Source organism: Leptonychotes weddellii, chromosome 11 (genome assembly GCF_054177405.1).
Source record: "Leptonychotes weddellii isolate Sample4059 chromosome 11, ASM5417740v2, whole genome shotgun sequence".
Taxonomy (NCBI): Eukaryota; Metazoa; Chordata; class Mammalia; order Carnivora; family Phocidae; genus Leptonychotes; species Leptonychotes weddellii.
In genome coordinates this window covers 88,529,337-88,544,387 of record NC_138379.1, presented here as the reverse complement: position 1 = coordinate 88,544,387, position 15,051 = coordinate 88,529,337, and the positions used below count along the sequence as shown (strand labels likewise).

Sequence of the window (15,051 nt, the reverse complement as noted above, 5' to 3'; positions counted from 1 at the left end):
TGGGATTTCAAATAACTGCAGTATGAACTAGGTATAATCACCACCTCCATTTTTTAGATGAGGAAACTGGATCAACAGAACTAATTGCATCCAAGATTGTACATCTGGCAAGTGGTGGGGCTGAGGAATGGCTTGTCTAAGTCCAGAGTCCTTTTTTATTAAATCATATCATCTGCTTTCTTATATAACTCTAAGGTTTAAGTCAGTCATAGTGTTTTGCCTCCTTGAAGGTAAAAGAGAAGTAACCCAACTGCTATCTCTGTTTTGCTCAAGAAATCCTATCCAGAATAGGATAAAATACTCAGTACACTCAAATTTATAAGGAGGTGTATTTAAGTTATTTCAGAAAATATCTTTCAGAATTAATACCCTGAATTTGAGGTTCAAAATGGGAACTCAGTCCCCCAGGGCATAAAAATGAAAAACTTCATTACCTTTTTTGTAAATTCATTTTCTAGTTCTGGGCTGGAGGAAGTAGGAGGCCAAAGAATGCTTGGAGCAATACACACCGCTAAATTAAATGCAGTCATCTGATTGGATGAGGAATGCTGCTCAATGTTGTGTAATATCCCAAAAAGATACCTTAGGAGAACAACATTGGCTCTCGGAAGCTGGTCTAATAGCCTAAAGACAGAAAAACGCACTCTTTAAGAAAGACATTTCATAAAAAACTTGTGTAGATAAGCAACCCTTGCTTTTCATGGGGAACCATGCAAAGCAAGAACACAGTTCAGATATGCAAGAGTTTCAGTTAATATGGTACATGCAAAGTAGGGACTGCCTATACAGAAAGAATGAAAATATGTACTGGGGATTTATTCATTTATTTTGGACACTGTCTTCACAACCCAATGAAGATGCAAAAGAATGCAAAAAAATGCCTTGTAAAAAAAAATGCTGCCTGCCTGAAATATTGACCTGAAATTAGTGCAATGTGTTTTAATTTAGGCAAATCCTGTAACATTTCAGAATATTCTCAACCAAGACCCCCCCCCAAAAAGCTTTTTGATGAAATTAAACAATTAAATTTTAGTGGTTCTATACTTCTAAGTAGCAATACAGGAATTCTGTCTCTTGGTGAGAACCCAAACCTTAACTATTAAGACTTTCAGGTCCATTCTGACAGCTTCTGTTCTGCTCAACCCAGCTTCCAATGTCAATTTTGTCCCAAATTTCTTTTTCTCACTGGTATCACTTTAACATATAAGTCAAACTTATAATAGTACATTTCCTACTGTTCCTATTTTGTAATTGATAAGGGATTTTAAAATTATTATTCATTGAAAATTATATTGACTACCATCCAGGAAAAAGACATATATGTTGATATTCATGGTTGTTTTTTTTTTTTTTTTCAACAGAAGTCTGCAACCTGGGAGGGAAAATAAGGTAATGTGACTCTTCCTGCTGCATAAAGAGCACAGAGGCCTTCCTTCAGTGTGACGGACTGGCACTGAGGATAGTTTTGTAAGGACAAGTTATAAAAGATATTGAAATAAAACGAGAGATTCCTGAGTGTATTCAATGGAAAGTAAGGTGCTGTCTAGCATACTCTTCTGGGTTATCTGATTGCATAGGGGCCCTATGCCTTTGAGCTATTTTACAACTCTGTAAATTGTAGACTTCTGATAGCACTGCATCTAACACTTGTCTGTAGACTTGAAAATTCTGTCTGGTGGAGAGACATGATTTATTTGCTCCCTCTTCATGCTCCAATAGAAAAAGCCAGTTTTGTATCTATGTGTAAATTCATTTCAGCATTTCTGATGCAACTATGTTAGTTGTGGTAGTTTGAAATCTTTGAACTGATGGTAACATCTAACTGGTTCTCTCATTAATTAAAGATTTAAATAAAAATTTTCACATGTGTTCATTTTATATTTGTATGAGTCTTAATTTTACTTTTTTTTTTTTTTTTTTTAGTCAACCTTTAACAGTTTGTAGGATACACAGTTTTAGACAATGAGCAACAACGCAGAGAAGCTGATGGTCATTATCTCTGCATGGCTTCCACCGAACCATAATGGAAGCGTAGATAGTATGTGTGATGTGGCTTTGATTTCTGGTGTCTTTAACAGTTGTACTAAGTTCTACTGATAAAAGGTGTCTACCAATAGCAGTGTATAAATAATAATTCATATTTGAAAGTTGCTCAAGAAAAAAACTGTACTAAACAAGCATATGCAGATAAATGATATTAGGATTCTTGGGTTTTTACAGAACTGGGAGTATTGCATTTTGTTAATGGACACTTCTTTCCAATTCTCTTATAATGCACGAAACATTCAGGAATATGGGTGGTGAGTTCTGCCAGCAAGCTCCCTTTGCATTAGAATAGACAATGCATTCTTTGTGATAAGACTGAGGCTTTGCAACTCACTTTTTCCTTTACACTTTTCAATAGTTAACTGTCCGTCTGCAGTACCCTCCTCCATATCTCTTCTGTAGCACTGATTATGCTACACTGTAATTCTTGGTTTCTCTATCTACTCTACTAAGACTGCAAGTTCCTTGAGGAGAGGGAATTTTCTCCATATGAATTCAGTTGCTGAATGAGATATACAAGGAGCTGTCTGGTTAGTTAAGTATTTACCAAAATTAAGATCATAAATTGTAGAATGAGTATATGATAGTAGTTATTAGTTTAATGGGTTTCAGCTCCTATCAGATTCAGATATAGAGGAGGTGTACAATGGTCAAGTATTCTATGTTAATAAGATTAGGGAAAAACAATAGTAACAATGATAGCAGCTAGCATAAACCTGGTCCTCATGGATATGACTTTGATAGTCATCATTACTTGAATCGACAAGCTTACAAAATATGTTTTTTTAAAGTATTTTTGAGACATGACTAAATTAGAATAATTACCTTTGAATTGTATTTATTTTCTCTTCATCATTTCCTTGATCCATGACACAGACCCAGTGATCATAGAGATCTGATGAAAAAATACTTCCTGGAATATTTCGTAGAAAATCCTTACACAGAAGGGAAATAAATATTTTAAGTCATTATTTTCATGCTAAATATGTACTGGGGAAATAAAAAAGCAAACATTTCGTTGAAAAGTTAAGTCTTCCCTTCTTTGGAGTACATGGAGCTCTGTGCCAACTCTCCACGGTCGTGCACACGTAGAAACACAGGCTTTGATTTTTTTCTAACAAAAACCAGAGGAAATTGGAGTCTGGACTATAGTGGGAAAGATAAGGACAACCTGTTTGGGCTGCAATCTCGTTTGTGTACGTTTTAGCCAACTAGGACAACATGACAGGGTCTGGCAAACCATCCTAAGTCCTTTATATTTCCGCTCTCAAATCACCAGTTCAAAGAAATGCACTAAGATGTTTGTGAGGTTCCTAATGTGGTAGTCAGTCATCTGATCATTCTACACATATTTGCTCCAATGTGCCAGGTACTGTTTGAGGGGCTGAGGACAGAGAAGTGAGTAAAACAAAGTCCCTGTTATTTTGGAACTTTATACTCCAGTGGCATTGGTGAACAACTCCATCCAGAGGCCCTCGGAGTTTCTCCTGGCATTCCCCTCATGTATTTCGAGACGGGGGAGTAAGCATTCCAGGCTATGTGTGGCTGGGCTCTGGGGGCCTGGGACAGCACCCACATGCCTGATGCATACTCAACACGTCCCTGGTACATTATCCTCTGAGACCCTAGTCTGCTGAGACTGCCGGTGGGGCTGGGTGTGGTGAAACCAGACTAGATCACAAATAGGATATGACCAAGGGTATTTGTTGTTTGATTTTTGTTTCTAAAAAGCTTAAAAATAAATTAAATTTGGTACTGGTCCTATATTCATTTGTGTTCTAGGCCAACTCTCTGTTGCTTTTGGCATGGTATGAACAAGGCCAGGCTTACAAAGTCTGATATCTACCTCAGTAAACATTAGGCAGAAAAAATTCAACTTCAGATCTAAGCACTGTACCCACGGTCTTGCAAGTTCCTGCTTACAACATGGAGACAGGTGAAAGTCTGCAATTAAGCAGTTTTAACTCTCGCTAGAAAACCAAGTCAGCAACTTTACCTACGTGCCTTACAAACGGCAACACACAACCTGTTACTCTTGTGTCATGTTTCTATCACTACCAGGGAAGCTGTGGCATCTGATTGTTACACTTTGCTGATCAGGTGTGCATCTTCCCCAGTATGAGCTCCTCCAGGGCAGGCATAGACCCTACCTCTTCTTTGTACACCTCAATGCCACACACAGTCCCGGACACAGTAGAGGTCATTACTGAACTGGTGCTATTTTTCACATGGCCACATATTGATGAGGAACAAGGGAAGGCCAACTAACTGTAACTGAGATTTTACGATAATTTAAAACATCTCTTGTAGTCATGTCACCTATTACCACACATTTTTTTAGAACGGTTAACAAGTAGGAAGAGACTACTTCAAAGTCTTTCTCTGTTCTATTATATCTTCTGTAGAAATGTACCTGGATACTTGTAATTGAGATGTGTCATCACAAAAGTCATCTCCTTTTGGGTAAAGCTATTGAATTTTCATAATTCCAAACTAATTTTAGTTGCTGCACTTACTTTAAAAGTCAGATTTAGAAGAGGCAAAATTTGTTATTTCAAAGTGGGGCAGTGACAATAGTTCTCTTTTTAAATCTCAGTGGAAAACATACTTATGATCTGTCTTGAAGAAAAACATCATTAAATCTTAAACCTACACTTGAAAGATAATAACCCGTAACATCTCAATGAACTCTCCACAGCTGGAATAACAAGTTACGAAATACAACCACCATCACAGCTGAGAAAGGATGTGAGCGCTGGTTCTGAATGACAATCACCAGCTCACAGCACTCAACTGCAAGTCTCCGCCCCTCCAAGAGCAGAACCCAGGTCTTCAGCAGAACTCCCAAATTAATTTGAGATCAGATTCCTGCAGGATTAAAAATGAACTTTTCCTCAAAGGTCTAATGGATCAAAGTTACAGTGTCTCAAGCAATTTTCTTCCCATAACAGTTTAAAGAATTAAGCTTGTATTTAAGCAAAACCAGCACAAGTAAAAAATTAAAGGAAAACTTAAGTACCACTTCCAAATAGTCTTAAACACAAGAAACAAACCAAACCAAAAGCTCAAAAATGTTTGGCACAAAGTATCTTCTTTCCTGCAACCACTTGGAAGAAATGAGAGTAACACACAGTTAGTTACCCGATTACAAAACTTCAATTATTTGGAACCCATTTAACCAGATTTTTCAATCATTTTTCTTTTGCTTATTTTTGTACCAGTGATATTTCTGCAATTTGAAATACAATTTGACTCCTCTAGAACCGTATTTCTTGATAATAGCTTCAAAAATACAAAATTTTAAGTGTGGTGCTGTGAAGAATAGCATAGTAAGGAAAATATTCGAAAATGTAGGCTTTAACTTTTTAAATTAAGAGATGGGAAAAAGCCTAGTTATATGAAGGAAAAAAAAGAAAAATTCATTGTGCACATATATCCACACATACATCTGGCTAAGCACACCGTACATATCTTTATTGTATTTCAGAATTGAAGAGTAGTCACAAACCCTGGGCAAAATAGATTAGATGAGCCTAGCTCCAGATCTCCATTTTTTTGACTGATACTTTATTGCAAAAGTTTACAGCAGGGGTTAAGAGCAGACATGGCTCATTTGCCAGGAAACATCTGATCATTCATCAAGTCATGAAGTAAGATTCTGTAAGCAGCTGAGCAGGAGGAGAGACATGCAAGGGTCATCTTCACCATGTTTTCCTCCACCCCTGGCCCTGGTGCATTCCAACAGGGCTGGGAGATGGGAGCCTGAGACAGGTCTGCAGAAGCTATGGCTGGGGTTGAAACCTCTGCTAAAAGCTGGTTCTGACTCTAGGTTTTCAAAACATGTGAGGCATTTTCAAGAATGTGAGGAGGAAAACATTTTAGAAGAGTTCTAACTCAGCTTTGGATGTGAGTTAAGTAACCATGGGGTAAAGGGTAAGAATCATAAAAAATGCCAAATGTGGTAAGGGTTTTAGAAAAGACCCAGATGTTGGAGTCATTCCTACTCTTTTACTTTAAAAAGGCACTAGGGGACAGGGGAAGGCATGATGATTGTATAAGTGAATGGAATTTTCAGTGGTCTCAGTGAGCAATTTTTTGTTTTAGTTGTTAGGCAAATGTTTATTATGATAAACTCTATTTCAAAGTTTAATACAAGTTTATTTTTGAAAATTTGCCTTTATTAGGAAGGTAATGAGATTGTGAAGAAGTCATCACAATCAGGATGTTTATTTTGGTAAATATGCTGTGTGTGCTTTATTTTTAATTTAGTTTAATTTTTTTTTTTTTGTATGGGGTGGCAGAGTGAAGATGAGAGTGGCGTGGGATGAAAAAATTTAAAAAGCATATCTGACATGCCATATCATTGGCAGGGGCTTTTAAAGGCCAATGTTGATTTTGTGAAGTTTTTGTTTTTGTTTTTAACACTTTTTAGATTCTAAATCCATGATGGTTCTTTGCAGCTGGGAAAAATGTTGTAATGAGAGAAACCAGTTGTCTCTTTCCAGAGCTCCACTGTGGGGTAGATGAAGGGAGAACCTTTCCTACCTTTAAGACAGACGCTATCACAAAAACAGATTCACAGTCTAGGTGTACTTCAACTCCAGAATTCAGTTTCTCTTTTAGCTCTCTGCAGGATTTCACATTGGCCGATTGTCTGAAGATCCCTTTTGTGAGAGGTCCTTTTTGATTAAGAAAGAAAAGCATATCCTATAAGGAAAGCAAAGGAAAAAACCAAAATGGCACTTCACAGATACAAGCAGGGGAAGACATACTTGCCCTCTCTGGCCGCCAGAGGCTGGGGTGTCCCAGGGGAAAAGCACTGAAGGAGGGGCTGCTGCAAGGACGGAAGTCAGTTTGTGTCTTGGTATCTCTAAATCTCTTTCCCCTACTTATTCTTGCTATATTCAACATCTAAAACATTTTACTTTAATGGGACTGTCTTTTGTTCAATGAACCAACACTTTAAAATAAACTTTCTCTGATTGCTTCAAGGTCCCTGTAAACTTGTGTCCCTCCTTCCCTCACTCCTCTTTTCCTATTATTCTCTAATTTGGACTCTTTCCTCCAAATATGGAGATATTCTTGCCAGACTCATTCTCCACTTGTTTGTCTTTCTTTTTATGTGACTCCATACCTCATTCTACTTCCTGTATTTACTTCATTCTTTTAAAATCAGGCTAAAAAAGTCACCTCTTCCAGGAAGCTTTCTCCACTCCACTGCACTGTGATCAATCTTTCATTTTGCTTTCTTTCTAGCAAAGAAATGTCCTCTGCCTGTGGTGTAGGAAGGAGAATGGGTGCTGGGGACAAGCAACCCAAGGGATCTGAAACCTAGTTATGGCACATATTTACTCTGTGAACTTTGGAAAACTTGAGGCCTTTTAAATGTGTAAAGTAGGGATGGTGGTAGTGATAATAAATGCTCAATCCACTGTGCAGGGTGAGCACGAAAGCGGCGAGGGGAGCGGGCGGCATGTGTCAGAGCATGATGTAGGGTCAAGTCCTGTATGTCCCGTATGTCCCGTATGTCCAGTACAGTGCTTGCAGGATACGGAATGCTCAGTGGATGCTGCTGAGCAGCAATCATTTCATAAATCAAGGACACAGTACAAACTCAGTGGTTTCATCTGACCTGTTCTATTATGAAAGGTAACTAAATGCCAGAGGATGTACAAGTGTAAACACCTGAAATACACATAAGACACACGTCAGATTTTTAAAAAGTACAAGAAAGAGTAGTTTCTGCTTCTAGAGTGATTAAAGGAGGCTTCCAGAACAATGCAGAGTTCCTGAAAGGCTGTGAGAGAAATGTGGGGGATAACGGGACTCCAGTGTGGACTCTGCCTACAGAGCCAAACTCTGATTTATCTGAGCAGGCTTATGTGGCTCCTTCCTGACACCAGCAGCCTACATGATCTCTCCCCATTATGTCTCCCTTAGGATTCTGCAATAGCTTAATCAGATTTTTTTCCTTTGAAGTAATAATAATATTCTCAGGCAAAGCCAAAGCCGTGTCTACAATTTTTCCATTTAAGAATAGGTTACCTCCCAGGGTTCTCCTTCCCCATTAGTGTCACAGGCCAAAACGAGACTCACCAAGACAGGTTTAGGCAGATTGTCATTCTCACAAATATCTGGGAGAGAGACTCCAAAGAGCTGGCCTGGCATAGGAGATGTTGGCGACATGGGCAAGTTATCCAGATGAGTGCTAGAACCACGCCAGAAGGCCCAGTTTATGATAGATCGTCTCCTTTTAAATGTCTTCTGACCTGAATCTAAGGAAGAAGTGAGATTATTAGGAAAACTATTTTAATTCACTTAGTCTTATTTTTATAGTTTCCAATTTACAGGATATTCATTACTATGGTTCAAAGAGAAAAATGCTTATAGATGTCCTTTGTTACTGACAATTCAATCTAAGAAATTTCACGGTAATATTTCATAACTTAAGGAAAAGTCAAATATTTGGATTATTCTCCATCCCATTTTTGGAACATCACTGGTCTGTTTGAGTTTTGGCACTGAACTTTCAAAGGCAAAGAAAAGCCTCTCTTTACTGTAATAACTTAAAGTAAAAGGTGTTTCATACCAACACATATATTATCCCATTTTAAAATGAGACGAGACATACTAAGAAGTTGAAGATTAAAATCAGACCACAGTTAAATGGTGAGAAAAAGAAGGGAAGAGGGAGGAAAAGGAGGAGGGAGAAAGAGAAGAGAAAGGCAAGAAGGAAGAAGAGGAGAAGGAAGAGGGAGGAAAAAACCAAGAGTTGTCTTTATTAAGATGTTCTCTAGAAACAAATAATGCTTTATTACATGATGTCCCTCTCTACTGCTGAAAACAAAGACAGGAAGCTAATGTTCTACAATTCTACCATCTCCCCTTCTTTCCAACTGCAAAGACTTTTTTTAAGTTAACTTTTTTTTAAAGATTTATTTATTTATTTATTTATTTATTTATTTATTTATTTAACAGAGAGAAACACAGCGAGAGAGGGAACACAAGCAGGGGGAGCGGGAGAGGGAGAAGCAGGCTTCCAGCTGAGCAGGGAGCCCGATGCGGGGCTCGATCCCAGGACCCTGGGATCATGACCTGAGCCGAAGGCAGACGCTTAACGACTGAGCCACCCAGGTGCCCCTTAAGTTAACTTTTTATTCTTGACATTAAAAAGCATGTTTAAGGCAGCATGGATGGGTGCAAACATGAGTGAGACTTGTCCTTGCCATAATGAAGTTTATAATCTAATGGGGGAACAGGTCTGGTGATGGGGGGGAGAAAAGCAAGGGAAGGGCAAAGCACCAAAGGCATTTAGAAGAAAGGTAAAGCACATCTACCCATTAAGAGGCAGGGAGTGATCCTGGAGGCATTTGCATTTGATTTGGATTCTGAATGAACAAAATTTCAACAGAGCACCTGACATCGTGGCTTGCACCTTGTAAGTACTCAATAAATCATTCTCAGGCAGTAACTGAATTGAGGAGAGATTTAGATGGAAAGGGACAGCATGAACAAAATAGGCAGAAGACAGGTCGACAGTGAATCATTATTTTGTGAGATCATAGTGCTAAAACATTTTTGATGTCATCTGTACCTAATTTTAACATGAAAGTTGATGGATTTGCACAGGATTTGATACTTAAAAAGACAGCTCTCTGAAGTTCTTTTGGACCCCTCCGCTGCCATCCCCTAGGCCCCCAGCACATACACACTGATAACAAATTAAACTCCAGATGAAATTTGAAACTACAAAAGCCTACCTAAAGGCATCAAAGAGTGACCAGAATAAGGTGGGTACTGGAGGTAAAAGTTCGACACTTGCAAGAGGGAATGGCATGGTGCAGGCTGTTTCCCAGTCTTAGAGCTTTTAGCCTGAGGACAGGCTCCTGTGTGGGAGGGTCACTACAATCTGGAGAAACCTGCACTCTCACTGGCTTGAAAAAGTACAGAATGGAGATGGAGGTAACCACAGCAGCTGGAAAGTGTGTGTGTGTATGTGTGTGTGTGTGTGTGTGTAAAATCCCAGAAAGGAGGAAAAAAATGCATAGTGGGGGCCCCAAATTTTGTGTGTAAATTCTGCCCACATCTCTGGCTGGCCCCCCGAAGCACACATGTGTGAGGCAGATTCAAAACGGCTTGTGATTAAGACGAACAGAAGTGAGATGCGAGGCGGTATAACTTTGAGGTGGTGCCAACATGAGATCAGACACTATCTTCTCCAGTGACGGTGCGTGGGAATTAGTCATCAAACTCTGCTGTGTGGCGGCGACAGCCCACAAGCTACCACAGTGATATTCAGGGGGCAACAGTCCCTAACAATGGGACACTGAAGGAGATTATCTTTTCAGGGTGGAAAGGGTCATGAGTGTCAGATGCTAATTTCAAATAAGAGTTTTATACAAGTGTTTTATATTGTTTGACTCTAATGTCCCTTAGCATTTTATTTCCTCAGAGTAACCAACTTGAACCAAATACCACAAAAGCCAAGTTGTGGGGAGACAATCAAATAAGTAACATCTTACCAAACGGCCTTCAGACTATCATCCGCCTTTGGCTTCCTCAGAATACAGTAAGCGCATCATCAGTGTACGCACATCCAGGTATAAAGCTCTGGAGTCAGGAGCCCAGTTAGACTCCTGGTTCAGATATTTATGTGGGCAAGTTACTTCACCTGTTTTGTCAACTTTAAAGTGAGAATATGACCTATATCTCAAAGCCTTATTAAAAGGATTAAGAAGGATAACATACACTGAAGTACTACTTTGCAAGGGTATGGGTCACAGCAGTCTTCGTTAAAACTGCGAAGACATCCATCTCCTCCCCACAAAGAGGACCCTCTCCTCAAATCCATTCTCCATTTAGTGAAACACCCTTTGGGAAATGTGCAGACAGAAAGGAATACCAGACTGCTTAACTAAAGCACTTCCTGCCCTGACATTCCCAATCTTTGCCATTTTAAAAAACAGAGAAGGAAACGAAACCCATTCTTAAACCCAGGAGGGAGGTTCCTGTGTTTACCAATGTCAATCTGCAAATGTTCGTTTAATATGTATGTTGAGTAGTTGTACTCAGTCTAGTTTCCTTGCATTTAACCTGGTTTCATTATTTCTAATACTATCAGATTTGACTTTTTAGCTTTCACACACGTCTTAGGAAAAATGCTTCATCATAAAGCTATATACAGCTATCCTAGGACTGTTGACAGAGGATAAAGTAGAAATTGAGTCCCGTACTTCATTATAAATGTTTTCAGCTGCAGCCATGCCCTTTGTTATGTACAACATTCAAGTTTAAAGTTCATGTTCACTCTGGGACCGAGAGAAAAAAATTTCATTAAAGTTATTTTCTTGCAGAGCTATCAGTGCATAGCTCTTACTTTCTAAATGTCAAAGGCTGATGAAAAAACACGCTACTACTATAAAAAATACAAGGGAGATGTAATTGTAGAGGAAACTAAATTTATATAAATCTAGCTTTACTAAACAATCCTGGCAAGATTCAAGTTAGTGTTTCTTCATGCTTAAATTAGGGATCTGAATGTTAGAAGTTACGATTCTTAAAAGTCTGTGCTTACAGATTATTATAGAAAAATAATTTAAAAAACCTTAATCAGAAATTCTATTAAGATGGAACTTGTCATCAGGGAAATACAAATCAAAACCACAATGAGATACCACCTCACACCAGTCAGAATGGCTAAAATTAACAAGACAGGAAACAACCAATGTTGGCGAGGATGCAGAGAAAGGGGAACCCTCTTACACTGTTGGTGGGAATGCAAGCTGGTGCAGCCACTCTGGGAAACAGTATGGAGACTCCTCCAAAAGTAAAAAATAGGGCTACCCTATGACCCAGCAATTGCATTACTAGGTATTTACCCCAAAGATACAAATGTAGTGAAAAGAATGGCCACAGGCACCTCAAACTGTGGAAAGAGCCCAGATGTCCATTGACAGATGAATGGATAAAGAAGATGTGGGGTGTGTATGTGTGTGTGTGTGTAATGGAATATTACTCAGCCATCAAAAGGATGAAATCTTACCACTTACATCAGTCAAGGTAGATGGAACTGGAGGGTATTATGCTGAGTGAAGTCAGTCAGAGAAACAATTATCATGTGGTTTCACTCATATGTGGAATATAAGAAACAGCACAGAGGATCATAAGGGAAGGGAGAGAAAACTGAATGGGAAGAAATCAGAGAGGGAGACAAACCATGAGAGACTGTTAACTATAGGGAACATACTGAGGGTTGCTAGAGGGGAGGTGAATGGGGGGCTGGGGTAACTGTGTGATGGGCATGAAGGAAGGCACATGATATGATGAGCATTCAGTGTTATATGCAACTGAACTCTACATCTGAGACTAATGATGTACTATACGTTGGCTAATTGAATTTAAATAAAAAAAAATTCTAGCAGGGTGGAAATGTAGGAAGAATCTGAACTCACCTCCTCCCATGGACGCATCTAGTGTACAGCTATATATGGAACCACTTCCTCTAAAAAACCCTAAAAACTGGTGCAGCAACACCTTCATACTGGGCAAGTGAGAAGGAAACCACACCAAAGTGGGTAGGAAGGGCTGAGATACAATCTCACCATAAACTCCTCCCCCCCGCCCCCCACCGCCCCGTGACATGGTGATCCACAACTGGGAGGAAATTCAAAACCTGGAGCTTCTCCCTGAGGAATAAAGGGTTTGTACCCCACATGAGACATCCTAACTTGTAAGACTGGCTGGAGCCTGAGAGATGAGCCCCCAAATATATGGTTTTGACAACCACCAGGGTTGTCACCCATGAGACCCACAGGGTTGTGCCGAACTGAGGAACGGTTCTTGAAAGGCCCATATGCAGACTCACTGGACCCACAGCCTAGTGTAGAAGCAGCTCTTTGAAAAGCACCCAGACTTTATGTGAAAGAGACTCATTTCCTAATTTTAAAGCATTGGTCTGAGGGGTAAGGACCCACTGTGATACTCTCTGGGGATGGAAGCTTCTTGGTCTCTGTCTACCTTGCTAAAGCTAACAGTATGTATGTTATATATGTAGATTTTATAATATATATATATTCCTTTCTAGCAGGCACCATCTTCTACGCTTTCCCTCTGCCTAACTAAAGCTGGCAGGTATCATACTTTCCCCTCTTTTTTAATTTTTCTTTTTATTTCTCTTTACCTTTTTCTTCTTTCTTTCTTATCTTATTTTTCTTTTTCCTTTTTTCCCCCTTTTTGGGCAAGTGCCATCTTTGCACTCCCCCTCTGCTTTGTTCCAACCAGTGGACACCATCTGTTCTCCCTCTGCTTGCTCAAGTACTAGTATCTCCCAGAGATATATACATCTGGTGACCAGTTTTTGTGGCTATCTCCCTGGGGATGCCCAATGATTACCTGGTACTGGAGGCCAAGGGGACCTGCCTTTCTGGGTCCCATGAAACTGTAATAGTCAGACACAGTTCTTGGCAGACTACCACACCCAGGGCACCGCAGGCAGCAGACTGAAAACATACCCCCATTCTTTCTGTGAAAGAGGCCTACTTGCCCGTCCTGGAGATTCAGCTTTAGGGGCTAGCTTCAGATTTGGCACACATCTAGAGGCTATGAAGGTGTTCTCAGGGAACATAGGACAGGAGACACCATCTCTGCACTTCCCGTCTGCTTCCCTACAGGTCACCACTATCTCCCAGAAAGAAGCTTATACATGCATCTGGAGCCCTGACTTTTGCTACTGATGCCCAGGGGACACCTTCAGATGGTCTAGCTCTAGGGACCAGCAGGGTGTACGTTTGTGGTCCCACAGGACTGCATATATTTGCATTCTTTAAAAGCTGCTGCCTGGGGGTCTGGCTTCCAATCAGCTTAAATCTAGCTGCTGAATGAGATCCTCCCCTTTGGAACACTGACTGGTCTTAGCACACCCTCAATTACTGGGAGCCATTAATAATAAAATAGGCTTCTTGTACAATCATAAAGGTTTGAGAGATAACCAAGAGCCAGGGCGGGGTTGAATGTTAAGGTTCATCTCCTACACAAGGCCAACCCTTCCAGACTGGGAGAGGTAACTACTTCATTTAATGTATAGAAACTTGTATAGAGAGTTAAGCAAAATGAAGAAACACAGGAATATATTAAAAACAAAAGAAAAGATAAAACCTCAAAAAAAACCTTAACGAAGTAGAGATAAATAATGATAGAGTTCAAAGTAAGGGCCATTAAGATGCTCACTGAACTCAGGAGAAGAATGGATAAACACAGAACTTCAAAAAGAGAGAAAATACAGGAAAGTTCTAAGCAGAAATCACAGAGCTGAAGAGTATAGAAATGGAACTAAAAAAACACAGTAGAAGGGTTCAACAGCAGAATAGAGGAAGTAGAAGAAAGGATCAGTGAACCTGAAAACCGGGCAGAGGAACTTACCTGATGTGAGCAGCAAAAAGAAACAGGAATGAAAAAAGAGTAAAGACAGTTAAAGGGCCTTATGAGACAATATCAAGCAGACTAACATTTGCATTTTAGGATTCCCAAACGGAGAAGAAAGAGAGAAAGGGGCAGAAAGCTTAAGTGAAGAAATAATGACTGAAAACTTCCCTAAGCTGTGGAAAGAAAGAGACACCCAGACCCAGGAATCCCAGAAGAGTTCCAAAGAAGATGAATCCAAAGAGACCCATACCAAGACACATTATAATTAAAATGCTGTAAGTTAAAGACAAGGGGGGATCTTAATAGCGTCAAGAGAAAAACAACTCGCTACATACAAGGGAACTCCCTTAAGACTCTTTGATTTTTCAGCAGAAACTCTGCAGCCTAGCAATGTCCACAATAGCCAAACTGTGGAAAGAGCCAAGATGTCCATCGACAGATGACTGGATAAAGAAGATGTGGTATATATATACAATGGAATATTATGCAGCCATCAAAAGGAATGAGATCTTGCCATTTGCAACGACGTGGATGGAACTGGAGGGTATTATGTTGAGTGAAATAAGTCAAACAGAGAAAGACATG

At 39.7% G+C, this 15,051-nt stretch overlaps 1 protein-coding gene across 1 annotated transcript in view; it reads right to left on the bottom strand.

Annotated features, from left to right (window-relative positions):
- The window catches only part of ARHGAP20 (Rho GTPase activating protein 20), a 124,184-nt gene that overhangs the window by 10,373 nt on the left and 98,760 nt on the right, over positions 1-15,051 (bottom strand). Inside the window, exons 9-12 of the mRNA XM_081797366.1 lie at positions 8,143-8,321; positions 6,592-6,753; positions 2,872-2,981; positions 435-624 (exon numbers count right to left, since the gene is read on the bottom strand). Coding sequence (XP_081653492.1) covers positions 435-624; positions 2,872-2,981; positions 6,592-6,753; positions 8,143-8,321 — 641 coding nt within the window. The remainder of the gene's footprint in view (positions 1-434; positions 625-2,871; positions 2,982-6,591; positions 6,754-8,142; positions 8,322-15,051) is intronic.